The 18,915-nt window shown below is 46.1% G+C and overlaps 1 protein-coding gene across 2 annotated transcripts in view; it reads right to left on the reverse strand.

The window, feature by feature from the left end:
* PARN (poly(A)-specific ribonuclease) overlaps positions 1–15,537 on the reverse strand; it is a 220,466-nt gene extending 204,929 nt beyond the window's left edge. The window contains exons 1-2 of one of the 2 annotated variants that reach the window (XM_033963574.1): positions 15,384–15,537; positions 3,556–3,633 (exon numbers count right to left, since the gene is read on the reverse strand). In XM_033963574.1, the coding sequence (XP_033819465.1) occupies positions 3,556–3,633; positions 15,384–15,402 (97 nt within the window). In that variant the 5' untranslated portion in view covers positions 15,403–15,537. The remainder of the gene's footprint in view (positions 1–3,555; positions 3,634–15,383) is intronic. The other variant, XM_033963575.1, reaches the window with a different exon arrangement.
* Between the last annotated feature and the right edge of the window lie 3,378 nt (positions 15,538–18,915).

Genomic DNA, 18,915 nt, shown 5'->3' on the forward strand with positions numbered 1-18,915 from the left:
CATAGATAAGATTCTCAACAATGCTTACATTACACCAAGAAGAAGAAGCAAATGCAGAGAGAGCCAACAGGACTTGTTTTACCAGCAAGAATTCTCCTGCTGCTTAACCAGACTTCGGTCTTAGTGTGCCTCTGTCTCTGTCAGTGTCCCAGGACAGCAAAATGGCAAACTTCTTTTTTAAGCTCCTGATAGCCCTGAGTTACTCTGTAATTAGGCAGGATTGTGATTACTGTGGATATTAACAAATTAGTAAAGCCAACTTCTATTGATTAATGTCATCTTTTACATCTTACTTTATTAATCATGTTTTGCTGATAATGGTAGAAAGGCCCTACTCATCATCTTCAAAATGGTAGGATGCACTGTACAGGGCTAGGCATTGTCATTTTTAATATGTTGGTGCCAAGAGGAAGAAGCAACTGGGCATTACTCAGGCCTCTTTTAAGGTATCTAGTTGGGGGGGGGGGAGGAAGAGGCCCATTGGACCATGAGGGCTGCTTTTCTTTTTAAATATTGGGAGAAAAAGTGTGGTAGTCAGGGGGAAGGACTGCATTTTAGCTGGATCCAGGGCAGCTGGGTGGCTGGCTTTGAGAAAGAGAAGGGGTGCTGCAAGGTACCTCTCTCCTCCCAACATAGTAACATGTAGATGATGACAGATAAAAGACCTGTAAGGCTGGGCGGACTGGATAGATAAGATAAACTTATAGCATAATGTATTATGCAATACTACATATTCATACTTGATCTTGATTTGTCCTTGCCATTTTCAAGACAGACCATAGAAGTCTGCCCAGCACTGGCCTTGTTCAAACTATTGAAGCTGTCATTGAAGCTGCCAACAAAGCCCCACTCCAGCTCATACAAATTTGTCCAGCTATGATCAAGGCATCTTTAGAAATCTGCCCAGCACTGCCTTTGCTTTCCAGTTACTGGAGTTGCCATCTAAGCGCCATCTAAACATGTTTGGTTTCATTTTTTCCACACAGGATTCCTTTGTATTTTTGCCATGCCTTTTAGAATTCCATTACTGTTTTCATCTCCACCACCTTCTGTGGGAAGGCACTCCAGTGGATTTGGGATTTGGTCAAGAATGATGAAATATTTATATTTTACATGCGATTTGAAATTCATTTCATTATTATATTATGTAATTTTATTTAGTAGTTATTGTAACTTGTTATATATAGCTTAATATATTTATCTTAGCAGCATATCATGGATAATAAATCCAATAAAATCCATTCTGTCTGTGAATAAGTACTTCCTAAATTCATGACCTCTAGTTCTACTTTTCGTGTCACTTTTTTTCTACATATCTCCTTTAGATAAGAGCTTTTCTCCAGCTGAAGTGCTTTTCACACATTTACAAATTTTCCTGTTCTTCACTCCTTCACTTCTTACATACCTCCTCGCCCTACCCTAACCATCTGGATCTTCATCTCTTGTGTTTCTTCTCATCAGGTCTCCTCCACTCACCTTTCACTCCCCTACACTTCATTTGATGCTGCCTAGTCTTCCTATCCTTACTGCGCCCACAATTAGATGTTCATATAATCCACATGCAACCCATCAACACCCTATGCCTCTATATCTCTTCACCCTTCCTTTGCCAATGCATGCAATTCATGTCTCAAGTGTGCCCAAAATCGATTAATGCTTCCACCTCCCCTGCAACTTCAAGTTCTCTCTTCCATTCTTACAATATCAAATAATTTTGCACCCATATTCCCCTTCCATATCTTTACCAAATTTTGAGATCATCCTCATAGCTGCAAGGGTTAATGAAGATAAAGAAAAGGGTTGTTCAATATAGCCTTTACTTTTATGTTCATTAACCCCAACAGTTATGCAGAGATATATTGAACAATGGAAGCAGTTATACAGCGCAAGGCAGTGGGACATGGCTGTTTGCTGCTTGTGTAGTAACTGGTAGATGTTCTGCTCTTCTATAATGGTCAAAAGCTAAGGGTTGTTTTGCATACTAAGTTTAAACAAAATATTTTTTAAAAGGGATGTATTCAGCTTTTGCCCTTCTATGGCAAGGAGAAGTCTACATTGAAAAAAATATTGTATTTTAGTTTATCATCACACTAACAACTTGTATAAATGCGCTGTCACACAAATATATATCCTTTCATAGGTATTCTAGAGAAAAACAGGGGTCTCAAGTGCTCCCAACCAGAGGCTTGAGATATACTTCAAAGCCACTGACTGATGTTATGAGCTATCATCGGTCCCGTTTATATTCTCTATACCAATGACTAGTAGTTTTTTCTTACGTTTTTACATTCTTTTTTTATTTATTTATTATTTTTTTTTTATAAAAAGTATTTTACTAAATCAGTTCTTTTGCTAGTCTATGCACTTCAAAATTACTTAGCTTTTTTTCTTTTGACTCTTTATTCTCTCTCTCATTAACTCTCTACGGAAGATCTCCGTTTCGCACCCGTACATTAACAAGGGGCTTCTTCAGGAAAGCGCCAAGGGTCACTGCCCTTCTGGAGTATAAGGCTCTGGTGCACTTCAGTTTCCAGGCAGAGAAGGTCTGGTTCCCTGCTCTCTCCCTGCTGGGAGCCATACAGGAGAAACCCAGCAGGGAGAGAGCAGGGAACCAGACCTTCTCTGCCTGGAAACTGAAGTGCACCAGAGCCTTATACTCCAGAAGGGCAGTGACCCTTGGCGCTTTCCTGAAGAAGCCCCTTGTTAATGTACGGGTGCGAAACGGAGATCTTCCGTAGAGAGTTAATGAGAGAGAGAATAAAGAGTCAAAAGAAAAAAAGCTAAGTAATTTTGAAGTGCATAGACTAGCAAAAGAACTGATTTAGTAAAATACTTTTTATAAAAAAAAAATAATAAATAAATAAAAAAAGAATGTAAAAACGTAAGAAAAAACTACTAGTCATTGGTATAGAGAATATAAACGGGACCGATGATAGCTCATAACATCAGTCAGTGGCTTTGAAGTATATCTCAAGCCTCTGGCCGGGAGCACTTGAGACCCCTGTTTTTCTCTAGAATACCTATGAAAGGATATATATTTGTGTGACAGCGCATTTATACAAGTTGTTAGTGTGATACACAATATCAATTTTTAGTTTATCATGACAGATTTGACAAATTAAATGGACAAGGTACAGTTGTAAAGGCATCGTTTAGTAGGGGCTCTATGAGGGAAACCCCCCCCCCTAAAAATGTTCCTGGGCCTCAATTCTAACCTCCCACCCATCCATAAATAAGCAAAATACACCTATGGTCAGTGACTGTGGGGGTGGGGAAAGAAAAACATGGCAACCATAAACTGTGGAAAAGTATGGCAGCAACAAAGGGGCAGAAGACAACAAGGTATCTGCATCAATAAGGATGTTAAGAGAAGAAGGGGACCATTTCCTACTACTTTGCAATTGCAAACAATGAGCCCCTGTACTCCTGACTCCCATTTTCGCATATCCATTATTTTTCCTATAATAAGACTTTCTCATGATGAGATCAATGCAAATAATCAGATTGATGGTTTACCTAACTTGAATATTTATAAAAGCTTTGTTGTCAAAATACCTGAAAATTCTCCATCAATAGCCAAGAAGTCTGCTTCCTTAATTGCTTCACATACTTTTGGTAAATTATGCTTAAAGTCTGCAAAATGACAAAAAATAAGAACATACATTGTAAACACAGCAGTCTTAACTATTAAGCAATAGAACCCAATAGAACTAGGAATCAGGCAGCTAACTTAGAATGTAGGCAAGTGTACAATGATGCACACAGAAAATGTGCAATTCACTATTGGACAGCTTATATAGCATCAAGAATTCACTACTGGAAAGCTGCAGACAGATTTTAAAGATTGTACATGTTAACTACTGAGCAAGTTGTAAATAGGAACAACAAATAGAAATTTATGAGACCTGGTGGAAGGACAATAACCAATGGGACACTGATACCAGAGAACCAATTATATTACAGTGATAGGGTGGATTGAATTTCTGGAAATATAGCATTATACATTAAGAAGGGCATTGACTCAAATAAACTAGAAATTCTACAAGAACCAAAAACATATCTTGGAATCCCTATAGGTAGAAATTTCATATAGAAAAAGGAAAAGGATAGCAATAGAAGTGTACTACCATCCACCTTGTTAGGATGAACAGACAGATGCTGAAATGTTATCAGAAATTAGAGAGGCTAACAAACTGGATAATACAATAATAATGGGCGATTTCAATTACCAAATTAATAGGGAAGAGTATGAGTTTTGTTATTTGGTGATTTCAATTACTCCAATATTGACTGGGTAAATGTTAGCATCAGGACATGCTAGGGAGGTAAAATTCCTAGATGAAATCAAGGACTGCTTTATGGAGCAGCTGGTTCAGGAACAGATAAGAGGTAAAGCACAGTTACTTACCGTAACAGGTGTTATCCAGGGACAGCAGGCATATATTCTCACATGTGGGTGACGTCATCTACGGAGCCCCAGCGCGGACAGCTTTTCAAGCAAACTTGATTGAAGTTTCAAGTTTGCTACACTGCATCACGCATGTGCATGCCTTCTTGCCCACTAGAGGGCGCATCCCCACCTCGTGGTCCTCAGTTCCATAACTAGCAAAGAAGCCATCCCCGGGGAGGAGGGCGGGTTGTGAGAATATATGCCTGCTGTCCCTGGATAACACCTGTTACGGTAAGTAACTGTGCTTTATCCCAGGACAAGCAGGCATGATATTCTCACATGTGGGTGACCTCCAAGCCAACCAAAAAAGGGCAGGAGGGAGGATGGCAATTTAGGAAAACAGGTTACGTAACACCGACTGGCCAAACCAGCTGTCGCTTCTGGACAAAGTATCCAGACAGTAGTGGGAGGTGAACGTATGAACCGAAGACCAAGTGGCAGCTTTACATATGTCCTCCACAGGAGTAGACCGGAGGAAAGCAACAGAAGCTGCCATAGCCCTGACCTTATGCCCCGTGACTCGACCATGGAGCGTGAGACCAGCCTGAGCGTAGCAAAAAGAAATACAAGCAGCCAACCAGTTGGACAAGGTGCGCTTGGAAACAGGATGCCCCAATCGATTAGGATCAAAGGACAAAAACAATTGATGAACCTTCCGATGAGACTTGGTACGTTGGAGATAAAAGGCCAACGCCCTCTTACAGTCAAGCGTGTGAAGCGCCGCCTCACCAGGATGCGAGTGGGGCTTCGGGAAGAACACCGGAAGGACAATAGACTGATTGAGGTGAAAATCAGACACAACCTTAGGCAAAAATTTAGGATGGGTGCGAAGAACCACCTTGTCATGATGGAACACAGTAAAGGGCGGGTCCGCAACCAAAGCCTGAAGCTCACTAATTCGACGAGCAGACGTGAGCGCAAGTAAAAAGACCACCTTCCAAGTGAGAAACTTAGGAAGAGACTTGTCAATTGGCTCAAAGGGAGGTTTCATCAGCTGAGCCAAGACCACATTCAGATCCCAAACTACAGGAGGAGGTTTCAGAGGAGGATTAACATTAACTAAACCCCTCATGAAACGAACCACCAGAGGATGCAGAGAGAGAGAACGTCCCTCTAGATGCCGATGGAAAGCAGCGATAGCACTGAGATGCACCCGGATGGAAGTTGTCTTCAGCCCAGACTTGGACAAAGGCAGCAAATATTCCAGAACCGAGGACACCGGAACCAAACTCGGGTCCAGATGGTGCGAGGCACACCAGGATGAAAATCTGGTCCACTTCTGGGAATAACAAAGTCGAGTCGAGGCCTTGCGCGAGGCTTCCAATACCTCCCTGACCGCCGAAGTCAGGGGGAAAGGAACCAAGCCGTCAGATGTAAAGACTGAAGATTGGGATGCAACAGCGAACCCCGACTCTGAGACAGCAGAGAGGGAAAAACTGGCAGAAGAAGAGGCTCCCTGGCACTGAGTTGAAAGAGCAGGGAAAACCAGTGCTGACGAGGCCAACGCGGCGCTATGAGAATCATAGTGGCTCTGGATGACTTGAGATGAACCAACGTCCTCATGATCAGAGGGAAAGGAGGAAACGCATAAAGGAATCTCCCTCCCCAGTCGAGAAGGAAGGCATCTGCCTCGAGACGGTCCTGGGCGTACATCCGGGAACAATAGAGGGGCAGTTTGCGAGTCTCCGGAGAAGCAAAGAGATCCACCTGAGGGGTCCCCCAGCGGTCGAAGACCTCGCGTAGGACTCGGGAGTTTAGCGACCACTCGTGCGGCTGGAGAAGACGACTGAGTTTGTCTGCAAGACAATTCTTTTCTCCTTGGATGTAAACCGCACGTAGGAAGATGTTCTGGGAGACCGCCCATTCCCAAAGGCGGAGGGCTTCCTGGCACAGGGCCCAAGAACCCGTTCCCCCTTGTTTGTTTACATAATACATCGCCACCTGGTTGTCCGTGCGTACGAGGACTACCTGGTCGTGGAGCAGGTGGGCGAACGCTCGAGCTGCCAGAAAAATGGCACGAAGCTCCAACACATTGATGTGACACAGACGGTCCTCCGCCGACCATAGACCCTGGGTCCGCAGACCGTCGAGATGAGCCCCCCACGCGTACTCCGAGGAATCCGTGGTCAGGACCTTGCGATGCGGCGGAACGAGAAAGAGCAAACCCCCTGAAAGATTGGAAGAGTTCGTCCACCAACGGAGTGAGCGTCTCAAAGAGGGAGTCATTCTTATCGGGCAAGAGAGTGGATCGCACTCCTGACGCCATTGGGAGGCCAAGGTCCACTGAGGGAGCCTCATGTGTAATCGGGCGAACGGAGTGACATGGACCGTCGACGCCATGTGGCCCAGGAGCACCAACATGCGATGAGCCGAAACTGCGGGCATCAGCGAAACCTGGCGACTCAATCGAAGCAGTGCCTGCAACCGAGGAGGAGGAAGGAAGGAACGGAGGCGAACCGTGTCCAGCACGGCTCCGATGAACTGAATGGATTGAGTCGGGCTCAACTGAGACTTGGGGAAGTTCACCTCGAACCCCAGACTTTGAAAGAAGATGATAGTCTGTCGGGTCGCTGAGATAACCCCCTCCCTGGTGGAGGCCTTGATGAGCCAATCGTCCAGGTAGGGAAAGACCTGCAGCCCCTGCGATCTCAGGGCTGCCGCAACCACCACCATACACTTCGTGAAGACTCGAGGGGACGAAGCCAGACCAAATGGGAGGACCCAATATTGAAGGTGCCAATCTCCCACTTGGAACCGTAAATACCTGCGGAAAGCGGGATGCACCGGGACATGAGTGTAGGCTTCCTTCAAGTCTAGGGAGCACATCCAATCCCCCTCCTCCAACAAGGGATACAAAACCGGAAGTGACAACATCCGGAACTTCTCCTGGACCAGGAACTTGTTGAGCTTCCGGAGGTCCAAAATGGGGCGTAAGTCCCCCATCTTCTTTGGGACCAAAAAGTAACGGGAGTAAAACCCCGTTCCCCGTTGTTCTGGGGGTACTGGTTCCACCGCCCGTAAGCTCAACAAGGCCCTGGCCTCCAGAAGGAGAAGGGGAAGTTGGCTGCGGTTGCCCGGACACAATCCGGGGCGATGGTCCGGCGGCGTGGCTGAGAAATTCAGCGAGTAGCCCTCGGAGATGATTCGGAGCACCCATGCGTCGGATGTTATCTCTGCCCAAGCCACCGAAAAGGACCTGAGACGACCTCCGATTGGGAGGGGGTCCCATGATATTGCGGAGGGGGCCCGCCCCCATCCGCACAGCCCGTCAAAAGGACGGGGCCGGCTTGGATGCTCCCTGCGCCGGAGGTTTCGGCTGTCCCCCTCTACCCTGTTGGGGAGGGCGCCAGGCCGGAGGCCTAGAAAATGCAGGAGTAGACTTCTGCGGGTATCTCCTCGGGGGCGGCCAGAAAGATTTTTGCGGCGGGGCACGAGGTTTAGCACGGACCAAGGAGGCTAAGGAGCGCTCCTGTTCCGACAAACGTTTGGTCGCCGCCTCCAAGGATTCATCAAACAATTCTGAACCCACGCATGGTAAATTGGCCAGGCGTTCTTGTAGGTTAGGATCCATATCGAGAGTACGGAGCCAGGCCAGCCGGCGCATAGCCACCGCAAAGGCCGAGACCCTTGAAGCAAGCTCAAAAGCGTCGTACACAGCATGGAACAGGTACAGCCGCAATTGAGACAAGTTGGACATGAATGTGGCAAACCCCTCTCGATGGGAAGCCGGCATGACCTCCCGATACTGAGGTAGGTCCTTCACCATGCTACGCAAATAGGAAGAAAACGTAAATGCGTAGTTGAGGACCCTGATGGCCATGAGGGAATTAGAATAGAGGCGACAACCAAACTTGTCCAGGGTCCTCCCTTCCCTACCGGGCGGGACCGCCGCCGAGACTCTAGAGGGTTGAGTCTTTTTAAGCGCCGACTCCACAATCAACGACTGGTGTGAGAGTTGAGGCTTATCGAACCCCTTAGATGGAATGGTTCGGTATTTGGACTCCATCTTCGACGGCACCGCAGTGATTGTAAGAGGGGAGTCCAAGTTCTTAAGGAAGGTTTGATGTAGAACCTTATTCAGGGGAAGGCGAGGAGTTTCCCTCGGTGGAGTAGGAAGGTCCTGCTCCTCAAGGAACTCTTTAGTATATTGAGAACCCGCCATTAAGTCGAGCCCCAAGGCTTTTGCCATATCCTGCACGAACCTGGAGAAGGAGGATGTTCTGGCAGGCGGTGAGGGGGTTCGAGATCTCCCCTCCGAACAGAAGGGGGAAGCCTCGCGGGAATACCGCGGTTCCCTGCCAGACTCCGATCCCCAGGAGGCCACATCAAGCGACCTCGAAGGGGTCGGGGAACGCCTGCGCCCGAAGAGCCCTTGGGAGAGACACCGGGGGTCTGAGACACCGAGGCACGCCCCCTCCGTCTCGGGGAACAGTCTCTCGAACCCCCTCTCGCGGGGGAACGAAACAGGCTTGGGTTGTCGAGGCGGAGCTCCGAGACACGCAAGGTCTCGCCCTCGAGCGGCGAAGAGCGACCACGTCTCCGAGGCGAACCCCGAGAACGTTTGGGTTTCCTCGGATGACGGCTCGCCCGAGGGCGAGGAGCCCCGGGAAGATCTCGAGGAAGAGGACGAGGATATCCTCCTGACCCGATGCACCTTGTCCTTAGGCCTAACGGTCCTCTCAGGCTGGGCCTCCGAGGTCGAAGTCGAGGGCAAGGTCGGGGTCGAGGTCGGGGCGGGACCGGCACCCGAAGTCGAGGGCACCGAGACCGAGGCCGCCGAGGCCTGGGCCGTCGAGACCGGCGCAGTCGAGGCCAAAGCCTGCTGCAGCTGCTCGATGGCTCCTGACAGCTCCGAGGTAATCAACGCTCGGAGTAAGTCCTGGAAGGCCGGGATCACCATCATGGCCGGCAGGTCCGAGGTCGGGGGGTGCTCCCTGGAGGGCGACCTCGGTCTCGAGTATTCCCTCGGGGCACTAGATTTACCAACCCTGGGCTGGGCCGAGGCCGACCCACCCGCTGACAAGGAGCCCGAGGATGGCTTCTTCGCCGAACCTGGAGCTGAGGAGGGAAGCGGGGACTTACCCGAGGTAGGCTTTGTCGGAGCAGCAGGCTTCGATGAAGTCGAGGGACGCGGCTGGGGTGAGGATCCCGAGGCCGAGGCCGAGGCCGATGTCGAGGCCTTCCCCGCCGCGGGGTCTGCAGAGAAGAGCTCCGCCATCCGGGCACGGCGTCGGCGGAGCGCTCTGGATTGAAAAGTGGAGCACCTCTCACAGGAGTCAGTAGGGTGCTCCGGACCCAAGCAAATCAAGCACCACCGGTGCGGATCGGTAATTGACAGCAACCGATCACACCGGGTGCATTTCTTAAAGCCCGTCAAGGGACGGGACATGAAAAAGAAAAGGGGCCGGGAACGAATGACGTTCCGCGGCCGCGGTTCCCGGGAGCCCCCGGAGCCGAACGGAAGAAATAAAACTTTTTTTTTTTTTTTTGACGATAAACGACGTGACTAGGAAGAAAAAACAACAAATAAAGCACAGCGACCGAGCTAAATAACCCAGACGCGGTGTCAGAAGGCAGAAAAACAGGAGCTCAATTTCCACAGGGCTTCTGGCTCCGCGGAAAAAACTGAACTGAGGACCACGAGGTGGGGATGCGCCCTCTAGTGGGCAAGAAGGCATGCACATGCGTGGTGCAGTGTAGCAAACTTGAAACTTCAATCAAGTTTGCTTGAAAAGCTGTCCGCTCTGGGGCTCCGTAGATGACGTCACCCACATGTGAGAATATCATGCCTGCTTGTCCTGGGATAAAACAATTTTAGACCTAGTCCTCAGTGGAGTGTATGATTTGGTGAAGGAGGTAATGATGCTGGGGCCACTTGATAACAGATTTAAGAACATAAAAATTGCCGCTGCTGAGTCAGACCAGTGGTCCATCGTGCCCAGCAGTCCGCTCCTGCCAGAGCCCTAACTGAGATCAACCTTACCTGCGTACGTTCCGGTTCAGCATGAACTTGTCCAACCTTCTCTTGAATCCCTGGAGGGTGTTTTCTCCTATAACAACCTCTGGAAGAGCAATTCAGTTTTCCACCACTCTCTGGGTGAAGAAGAACTTCCTTACGTTTGTATGGAATCTAACCCCTTTTAACTTTAGAGAGTGCCCTTTCGTTCTTCCTACCTTGGAGAGGGTGATCAAACTGTCTTTAGCTACTAAGTCTATTCCCTTCAGTATCCTAAATGTTTCTATCATGTCCCCTCTCAGTCTCCTGTTTTCGAGGGAGAAGAGGCCCAGTTTCTCTAATCTCATGCTGTACAGCAACTCCTCCAGCCCCTTAACCATTTTAGTTGCTCTTCTCTGGACCCTTTCGAGTAGTACAGCGACCAGTGCTGAATGCAGTATTCTAGGTAAGGGTGTATCATGGCCCAGTACAGAAGCATGATAACCTACTCCGATCTGTTTGTGATCCCCTTCTTAATCATTTCTAGTATTCTGTTCACCCTCTTTGCCGCCGCCGCCACACAGTGCGCGGACGGCTTCATCGACTTGTCAACCAGTACTCCCAAGTCTCTTTCCTAGGGGGTCTCTCCAAATACCACCCCAGACATCCTGTATTCATGTATAAGATTTTTGTTACCAACATGCATCACCTTACACTTATCCACGTTAAACCTCATTTTACTTGTCGCGGCCCATTTCTCAAGCGTGTTTATGTCCTGTTGCAGGTCTTCACAATCCTTCTGCGTCTTCACTACTCTGAATAGCTTCGTATCGTCTGCAAATTAAATCACCTCGCTCATCATACCAATTTCCAGGTCGTTTATAAATATGTTAAAGAGCACAGGTCTAAACACCGAACCCTGCAGCAGTCCACTCGTGACGCTTTTCCAGTCCGAGTATTGTCCATTTACCCCCCACTCTCTGTTTCCTATTTGCAAACCAGTTAAAGGCGCTCTCTCTAAGGTGAGCACCTTTAACGCTTGCTTTCGACGCGCACCAAACGGCTGAGTGCCGTTGGCCCCTCTGCTTTTAAGGGGGAGCTCAAGCAGATGATGTCGGGGGTGGACGGAGCTAACTCTCACCGCTGCCCTTGCTCTCTCCTGCCTTCTGCTCCTGCTTCCCTTCTCTCCTGCTTTTCTCCTCTATTCCTCCTCGCCTGTCTCCTAGCTCCTTTGCAGAGCCTCTAGCTCAGCATCATTGGCCCCTCCCCTTTTAAGGGGGAGCTCCGGTAGATGATGTCGGGGGTGGGCGGAGCTAACTCTCGCTGCTGCCCTTGCTTTTTCCTGCCTTCTGCTCCTGCTTCCTTTCTCTCCTGCTTTTCTCCTCTGTCCTCTCCTGTCTCCTACCTCCTTTACAGATATATAATCTCTGACATAAGTACACACAGGAAATCTAATACAATAGTGTTTAATTTTAAAAGAGGAGACGATGATAGCATGAGAAGAATGGTTAAAAAAAAGGTAAGAAAGCAGTTGCAAACATCAAAAATTTACATCAGACATGGATGTTATTCAAAAATGACATTCTGGAAGCCCAGACCAGATATATCCCATGTATTGAAAGAAGACCAAACAGCAGTGGGTATAGTTAACAAGTGAGATGAAGAAAGCTATAAGAATTAAAAGAAAATCCTTCAGAAAGTGCAAGAAGGATCAGACTGAAATAAAAAGCAGCATAAGGAATGGCAAGTCAAATGCAAGACACTGATACAGATGGCAAAAAGAAACCTTGAATAAAAGTTTGCGTTGGAGGCAAAAACACTTAGTGAAAACTTTTTTTTAGATATATTAGAAGCAAAAAAATAAAACTTAGTTAATGGCATTTCTGTATATACTTCCTATAGTCTCATGGGTTGCATTTGTCCTATGGGTCACAGATTGCCCATCCCTGCATTAAAACCATAAAAATTATTATGCTTAAAGTGAAAATACAAGTCAAAAATCCAATTCTTATTGGATTTGGAAATGAAGGTTACAATCAAGATAACACTGGCCAATGCTCATTTTGATGCCTCAAATATTTGACCTGTTTCTGGGTATATTTGTCTTGCTGATTTCAAAAATAGTACCAGGTTCTCCTATCAGCTCTAGGTTTTGAGATACAGAACACGTGCCATTTATCACTCTTCACTCCCACTTGGCATGTCTTATTCCATGAATCAAATTTCAGCTTAATTTGACAATATTTAGAGATCAGCCTCAGCAAGCATCGTTTGCTTGTGTGTATATATAGACGATTCCACATAATAAGTAGTAAAAGGACCTGAAACTTAGCTAAGTAAGTGGATATTTGCAGAATAGAATTTAGACAGGTTGCCTCCAACAGATATTCCTGCAGAAATCTTTTCCACTTAAAATTCCCAGCATGCAACAACAAAGTCTACCAGGCAAATTACCTTGTCCATCCAATATCAATTAGCAAAATGCTGGAACCAACTATCACTTACACTACTATCTTGTGACCACTATCTCAGGTTCAGAAAACTTTTTAAAAGCATTTCTATTCCAAGACAGGGAGCCAACCATGAAGTAATTGTAAAAGCCTATTTCTAAACTGTCTAATGCAACTCCTGGGATATAATGATGAGTCAACAATGATCTACTTTAACTTGTAACTACAGAGGAACGCAGATTATCTGGACTAACCTCAGAAGAGGGTAGTCCAGATAATCAAATATCCAGATAATTGGATGTTTTTCTTTTGTTTTTAATTTAAAAAAATACATTCAGCCTCCCCCCCTCCCCGACAAGAAAAGGCAGCATTCCCTTCCTTTCCTGAACAGGCACCACCAATTCCCTCCCAGACACACAGGAAAGACCCCAGGCCTACCTTGTTTCTCTGGTTGTCTAGTGGCAGCGCTGGGGCATTTGGTAACTATTTTCGTTGCTGACAAAGCATGGGCAGGAGTGAGTAGGATCATCCAGCGCTTCCACTAGACCACTAGGGAAAAAAAGTAGGCCTGGGGTCTCTCCTGTGGGTCCAGGAAGGGGGGGGGGGGGTGCCTGTTCAGGGAGGGAGGGGGAATGCTGCCTTTTCTTGTCAGGGGGAGGGGGGTGTACTGAAGGTATTTTTTTTATTAAAAACAAAATTAACGTCCAATCATTGCGGGGGTTGTGCTGAAGGTGGGGGATATTCTCCAGGGGAGAGGGATGCTGGGTTGGGCTGGACTGATGGAAATGGTGGCAGAAGCAGAGAAGAAGCACTAGCGGGAGGGAGAGATAGGAATAGTACTTCGGGGGGGGGGGGGTGGAACCCAAATATAAACTGAGACTCCCTGAAGCAATCTGGATAATTGGAGTTCAGATAATCGGTGTTCCACTGTATGTATTTGTAACTATGACCTAACTGTATTAATAACTGTACTGATCTACCTGTACTAGCAACACTGAATGTCCATGTCAAATTGTTCATTGTAACTTCCTGGGTAACTGACCCAACCTCTTGTAATGTAATCTTGAACTGAATAGGTAATGGCAAAATAGAAAACCTAATTAACATACTAGTACACACTAGTATTTTACTTTGTTGCTATTTTTCCAGGATTTCCCCATCCTTACTGTATCCAGTCCCACTGTTGTCCAGTTGCTTCTCTTATCTTAAGTGGCATCACCACTATTAACCATCTTACATGCAACTCCCACAAAAGACATGCACTGCAGGTGTAACAAAGGAGCAAATTCTGTTCTTGAAGTGACTCATATTTGTCTTACACCATGCTTTCATGTCTATTACTTGCTGTAGCATCCCAGCTTTTCTGGCTATTTTGCAAATCCCTTCAACTGCATTCTAAAATACTAGTGTTAGGCTTTGTAATGCCTCCAGATAATTCTTGGGCCATAGACTCTTCCTCATGGTAGGCTAGCACACCTGCCTCAATGCTCCACACCAATTCTAGCCAACAATAATATGGGGTCTTCATCTACTCCTTCAGATCAGCTGTCAGTGGGACTGCTCAACACCACTACATTTGATCTAAATCTCTTCTACCTCAGATTATTAACTCAAGCATGGCTATTTAAGATTTGGCAGAAGCTTGGTTAAAACCAGAAGAGACGATTCCACTGTTACATGCCTGCCCAGAAGCAGCTATACCTCTTTACTATCTACTGTTATTACATAGGGCCGCTGGGAAGTAGGTGTAGCTTGCCCTTTAATGAAACACACCATACTATTACTAGTTATAATTTCTATATTGCTGCCAGGTGTACTCAGCCCTGTATGTTAAACAAGAGACAGTCCCTGCTCCATAGAGTTTACAATCTAATAAAACCAAATGGGACAAATAGGGGTTAGGAAATTCTCACAGAGGGGTCCTTTTACTAAGGTGCACTAGCCATTTTAGTGCACGTTAAACGCTAATGCATCCATACACTATAATGGATGCGTTAGCATTTAGTGTGCGCTAAAACGGCTAGCGTGCCTTAGTAATGGACCCCACAGTGAATACAACAGATAAGAGGGGTTAAAAATAGCCTCAAAAAATTGGGGTGCTAATTAGCTTTGATTTGATTCTTTACTGCAAAGAGAATTAATAAAAGAGGTATGAAAATTTTAAGTAATCGCACCTTCTCAAATTCTAGAAAATAACAGAAATATTATCTACCCACTATTATTTTTTAAACCAAGTCTTTCTATCCAGCCAGCAGAGCTCCTGGCTTCTTTTGCACTTAAAGAATATAGCTTCGAAGTTATTTGTGTACAGAGCTCAGGCTGCAACGATGGTTGTCACTGTCAGCTCCAAGTCTCACTATTACATCACACTGCACAACCATATCCTCACAAAAAAAAAAAAAACTTGACAAGGGAAGGTAGGAAACAAAATATGACCCTCGAAAAAAAGCAACAGTCAACCGAAAGGAAAACATTTAAAAACTACAACATCAAACTGCGACTTCGATCAAACATACAAAAAATAAAAATGCTCCACAACTTCACTTACTGCTCCGGGTTACCTCCATCCCTGCAACCCTGCACCAGCACTGCCAAGACGAAGCGCACCCCCCAGCAACCGCCCCTTGACCTTTTTCCCAGAGATTACTTCCGGGACCATCCAGAGCAACCCCCACTGTTGACTCAGAACGTCGCACTACGTCGAAAGGCTGCTGCTGAAGAGCCGAGGAAAGAATCGCGTGCCCCGGAAGTAATCACCAAGCGGTTGCTGGTAACCATAGAGATGTCAAGGCTTCCAGATACTCGGCTAGTCTGGACTCTGGAGTAGCAAATTTACACTCCACCCCCCCCCCCCCCCCACACACACACACACGCACACCTTTTTACACAACCTTAAGCACCGTTTTTTAGCGCCGGCTGCGGCTGTTTACCGCCGCGCCGGCGCTAAAAACCGCGCTACGGTTTTGTAAAAGGGAAGTAAAGCAGGTTTTTGGTCTAAGTGCGATAGCGATCAAGACTTCTGACTATACTGTTGAGATCTTTGTAATACACAGCTGCAAAGGTTTAAAGAAGGGCAAGTTAGACAATATTTATCATGTTTGCTGTTAAATCATGCCAATCGACTTCACTTTCAGGTTCAACATTTTTTTCTAGCTTTAATCTATCACCCTCTTCCTTTGATACAAGTTTACAATATAAAAGAGTTAAGTGTTTTTGACCAGTGACCTGGATTTGCCACTGCTGAAAATAGAAAACTGATCTAAATGCTGTTGTCACATCTGGGAATGTGTTCATAGAAACATGACAAAGGCCAAATGTCCCATCCACATCATCCACTATCTCTTTTCTATAAGAACCCACATGCCCAGGGCAGAATTAATTCATTTGTGGGCCCTAGCATCCAAGTACACTGTGCCCCCCCCCCCTCCTGTAATAGTGTTCCTTTAGGCCCAACTCCAGAAGTCCAAGCAGCACCTTCTCCGTCCTTCTTCATTATTCTGTGCACCTAAACATTGCCCATAGCTGATCCGGAAGCCTTCCCTCTGACACAAAATCCCGGTGTCAGGGGGAAAGGCTTCAGGGTCAGCCGTGAGCACTGTGTAGGAACCGCTGCCCATGGCCTTTTGAAGACTGCCAGTTCAATTGCACCAAATAATGAAGAAGGCAACACTTGGATGTTTGGAACTGGGCCTGGAAGCAGGTACACTGACATCATCAAAGCAGACAGTATTCTGGGCCCTCCTGAGCTCAAGGGGACGTGGCAGGGACGGGGACAAGCTCACAGGGATGGGGCGGGAACGGCAATAAATATTTTCCCCGTGTCTTTCTCTAATACACAGCGCTGTACATTAAACATGTAAGAGACAATCTCTGCTTAATACAGCTTAGAATCTAATTAAAACAGACATCACTTACTTGATGCTTTGTTCCACATTAGGAGTCACTACCCAAGAAAAAGATCTAGGTGGAGGAGGTGGAGACTGTATGGTGGTACGTGCTGATGTGGACTGCTTAGGATAAGTGCCCTTCCATCAGTACAGAGGGGAGTTATCAGAGCACTGTCAATTGTGACAGCCTGGAAGACCAGAAAAGCATGCCCTACCTAAGGTCACAGGGCATGGCCAAAGGGGCATGGCTAGGCCCCTTGGGACTACTGAAGGGGTAATGAAGGATAACATACCTGGGTGAAATCAATCATTGCACTTCTATTAACCATGAGTTAGTTAAAATGGAGAATAGAAAAGCAAAATCTAAGGCCTCTCTGGTCTCAAGCACCTCACAAGGTCCTATGGATAAACATTTGTTACCTAAGATGTCATCTGGGCTATTGGATTTGGACAGCCTTCAGGAGCAGGCATCCTTAAGTTCAGCTGAATGGACTCTTCCTCCTATGCCATCCACATCTCAATTGGTATCTTCATCCTCCAAATAGGGGCTTGACAGGGAAACTGTGGGGTTTGCACTATGGGCTCCTTGTACTAAGGTGTGCTAGTGTTTTTAGCGCGTGCTACATTGCCGCGTGCACTAACCCCACGCTATGCACCAAAAACTAACACCAGCTCAATGGAGGCATTAGCATCTAGCACATGTGGCATTGCAGCACACGCTAAAACCGCTAGCGCAGCTTAGTAAAAAGAGCCCTATGTTTACTCCAAGGTGGGAAGAAACCTGATTCCCTAAACCAGCAATACTCTATTCTGTGGAGTTAACTGGTTAAGATGTAATTCAAGATATTTCTCTTAAAGATACTGTATGTGGAGTGGAGTGACCAAGATTGAATCCAAGCTGGGTGGAGAACGTGTGTGCTGGTATTGCCATGTACACTTGTCTTATTCATAATTTAAAATAATGTATACTTATGCTTTGTATAATCTGATTGCTTCATGTTTTATTTAATATTTGTATACTTTGTTATAAAATCAATAAAAAATATTTAAAGTTAAAAAAAAACTTTCCTCTGTAGAGAAGAGACTCCTAAGTATGAAGCCTCAGGTTGTCATGTAGCAGACTTCTGACTCATTGGTAATTAAGGATGGCCTCTCCACCCATAGTGATTTGGAGAGACTGGAAAATTTGCTAAGGTGCAGGACTCATATAAAATTATTATCTGAAGATATATTGCTTTTTAAATATTTCAAAGAGGTGTTAACTTTAACTGATATAAAAATTTCCCAATGTTTTCCTGTAAAACCCTTGCAGCTAATGTGAATGAAAAGGCTTTTGACTCTTTGGAGGACGGTGATTTAACCTAATTTTGTTGAATCTTTCTCAAATGTTATTTCTATTAGAGCACCTTCCTTGTTACATTTACTGCTGAGAATGATAACATAGTAACATAGTAGATGATGTCAGATAAAGACCCGAATGGTCCATCCAGTCTGCACAAACTGATTCAATTTAATTTTTTAAATTTTTTTTCTTCTTAGCTATTTCTGGGCAAGAATCCAAAGCTCTACCTGGTACTGTGCTTGGGTTCCAACTGCCAAAATCTCCGTTAAACCCTACTCCAGCCCATCTACACCCTCCCAGCCATTGAAGCCCTCCCCAGCCCATCCTCCACCAAACAGCCATATACAGACACAGACCGTGCAAGTCTGCCCAGTACTGGCCTTAGTTCAATTTTTAATATTATTTTCTGATTCTAGATCCTCTGTGTTCATCCCACGCTTCTTTGAACACAGTCACAGTTTTACTCTCCACCACCTCTCTTGGGAGCGCATTCCAGGCATCCACCACCCTCTCAGTAAAGTAGAATTTCCTAACATTGCTCTTGAATCTACCACCCCTCAACCTCAAATTATGTCCTCTGGTTTTACCATTTTCCTTTCTCTGGAAAAGATTTTGTTCTATGTTAATACCCTTCAAGTATTTGAACGTCTGAATCATATCTCCCCTGTCCTCTAGCAGGGGTAGGGAACTCCGGTCCTCGAGAGCTGTATTCCAGTTGGGTTTTCAGGATTTCCCCAATGAATAAGCATTGAAAGCAGTGCATGCAAATAGATTGCATGCATATTCATTGGGGAAATCCTGAAAACCCGACTGGCATACAGCTCTCGAGGACCGGAGTTCCCTACCCCTGC

The sequence above is a fragment of the Geotrypetes seraphini genome, chromosome 11 (assembly GCF_902459505.1).
Source record: "Geotrypetes seraphini chromosome 11, aGeoSer1.1, whole genome shotgun sequence".
Taxonomy (NCBI): domain Eukaryota; kingdom Metazoa; phylum Chordata; class Amphibia; order Gymnophiona; family Dermophiidae; genus Geotrypetes; species Geotrypetes seraphini.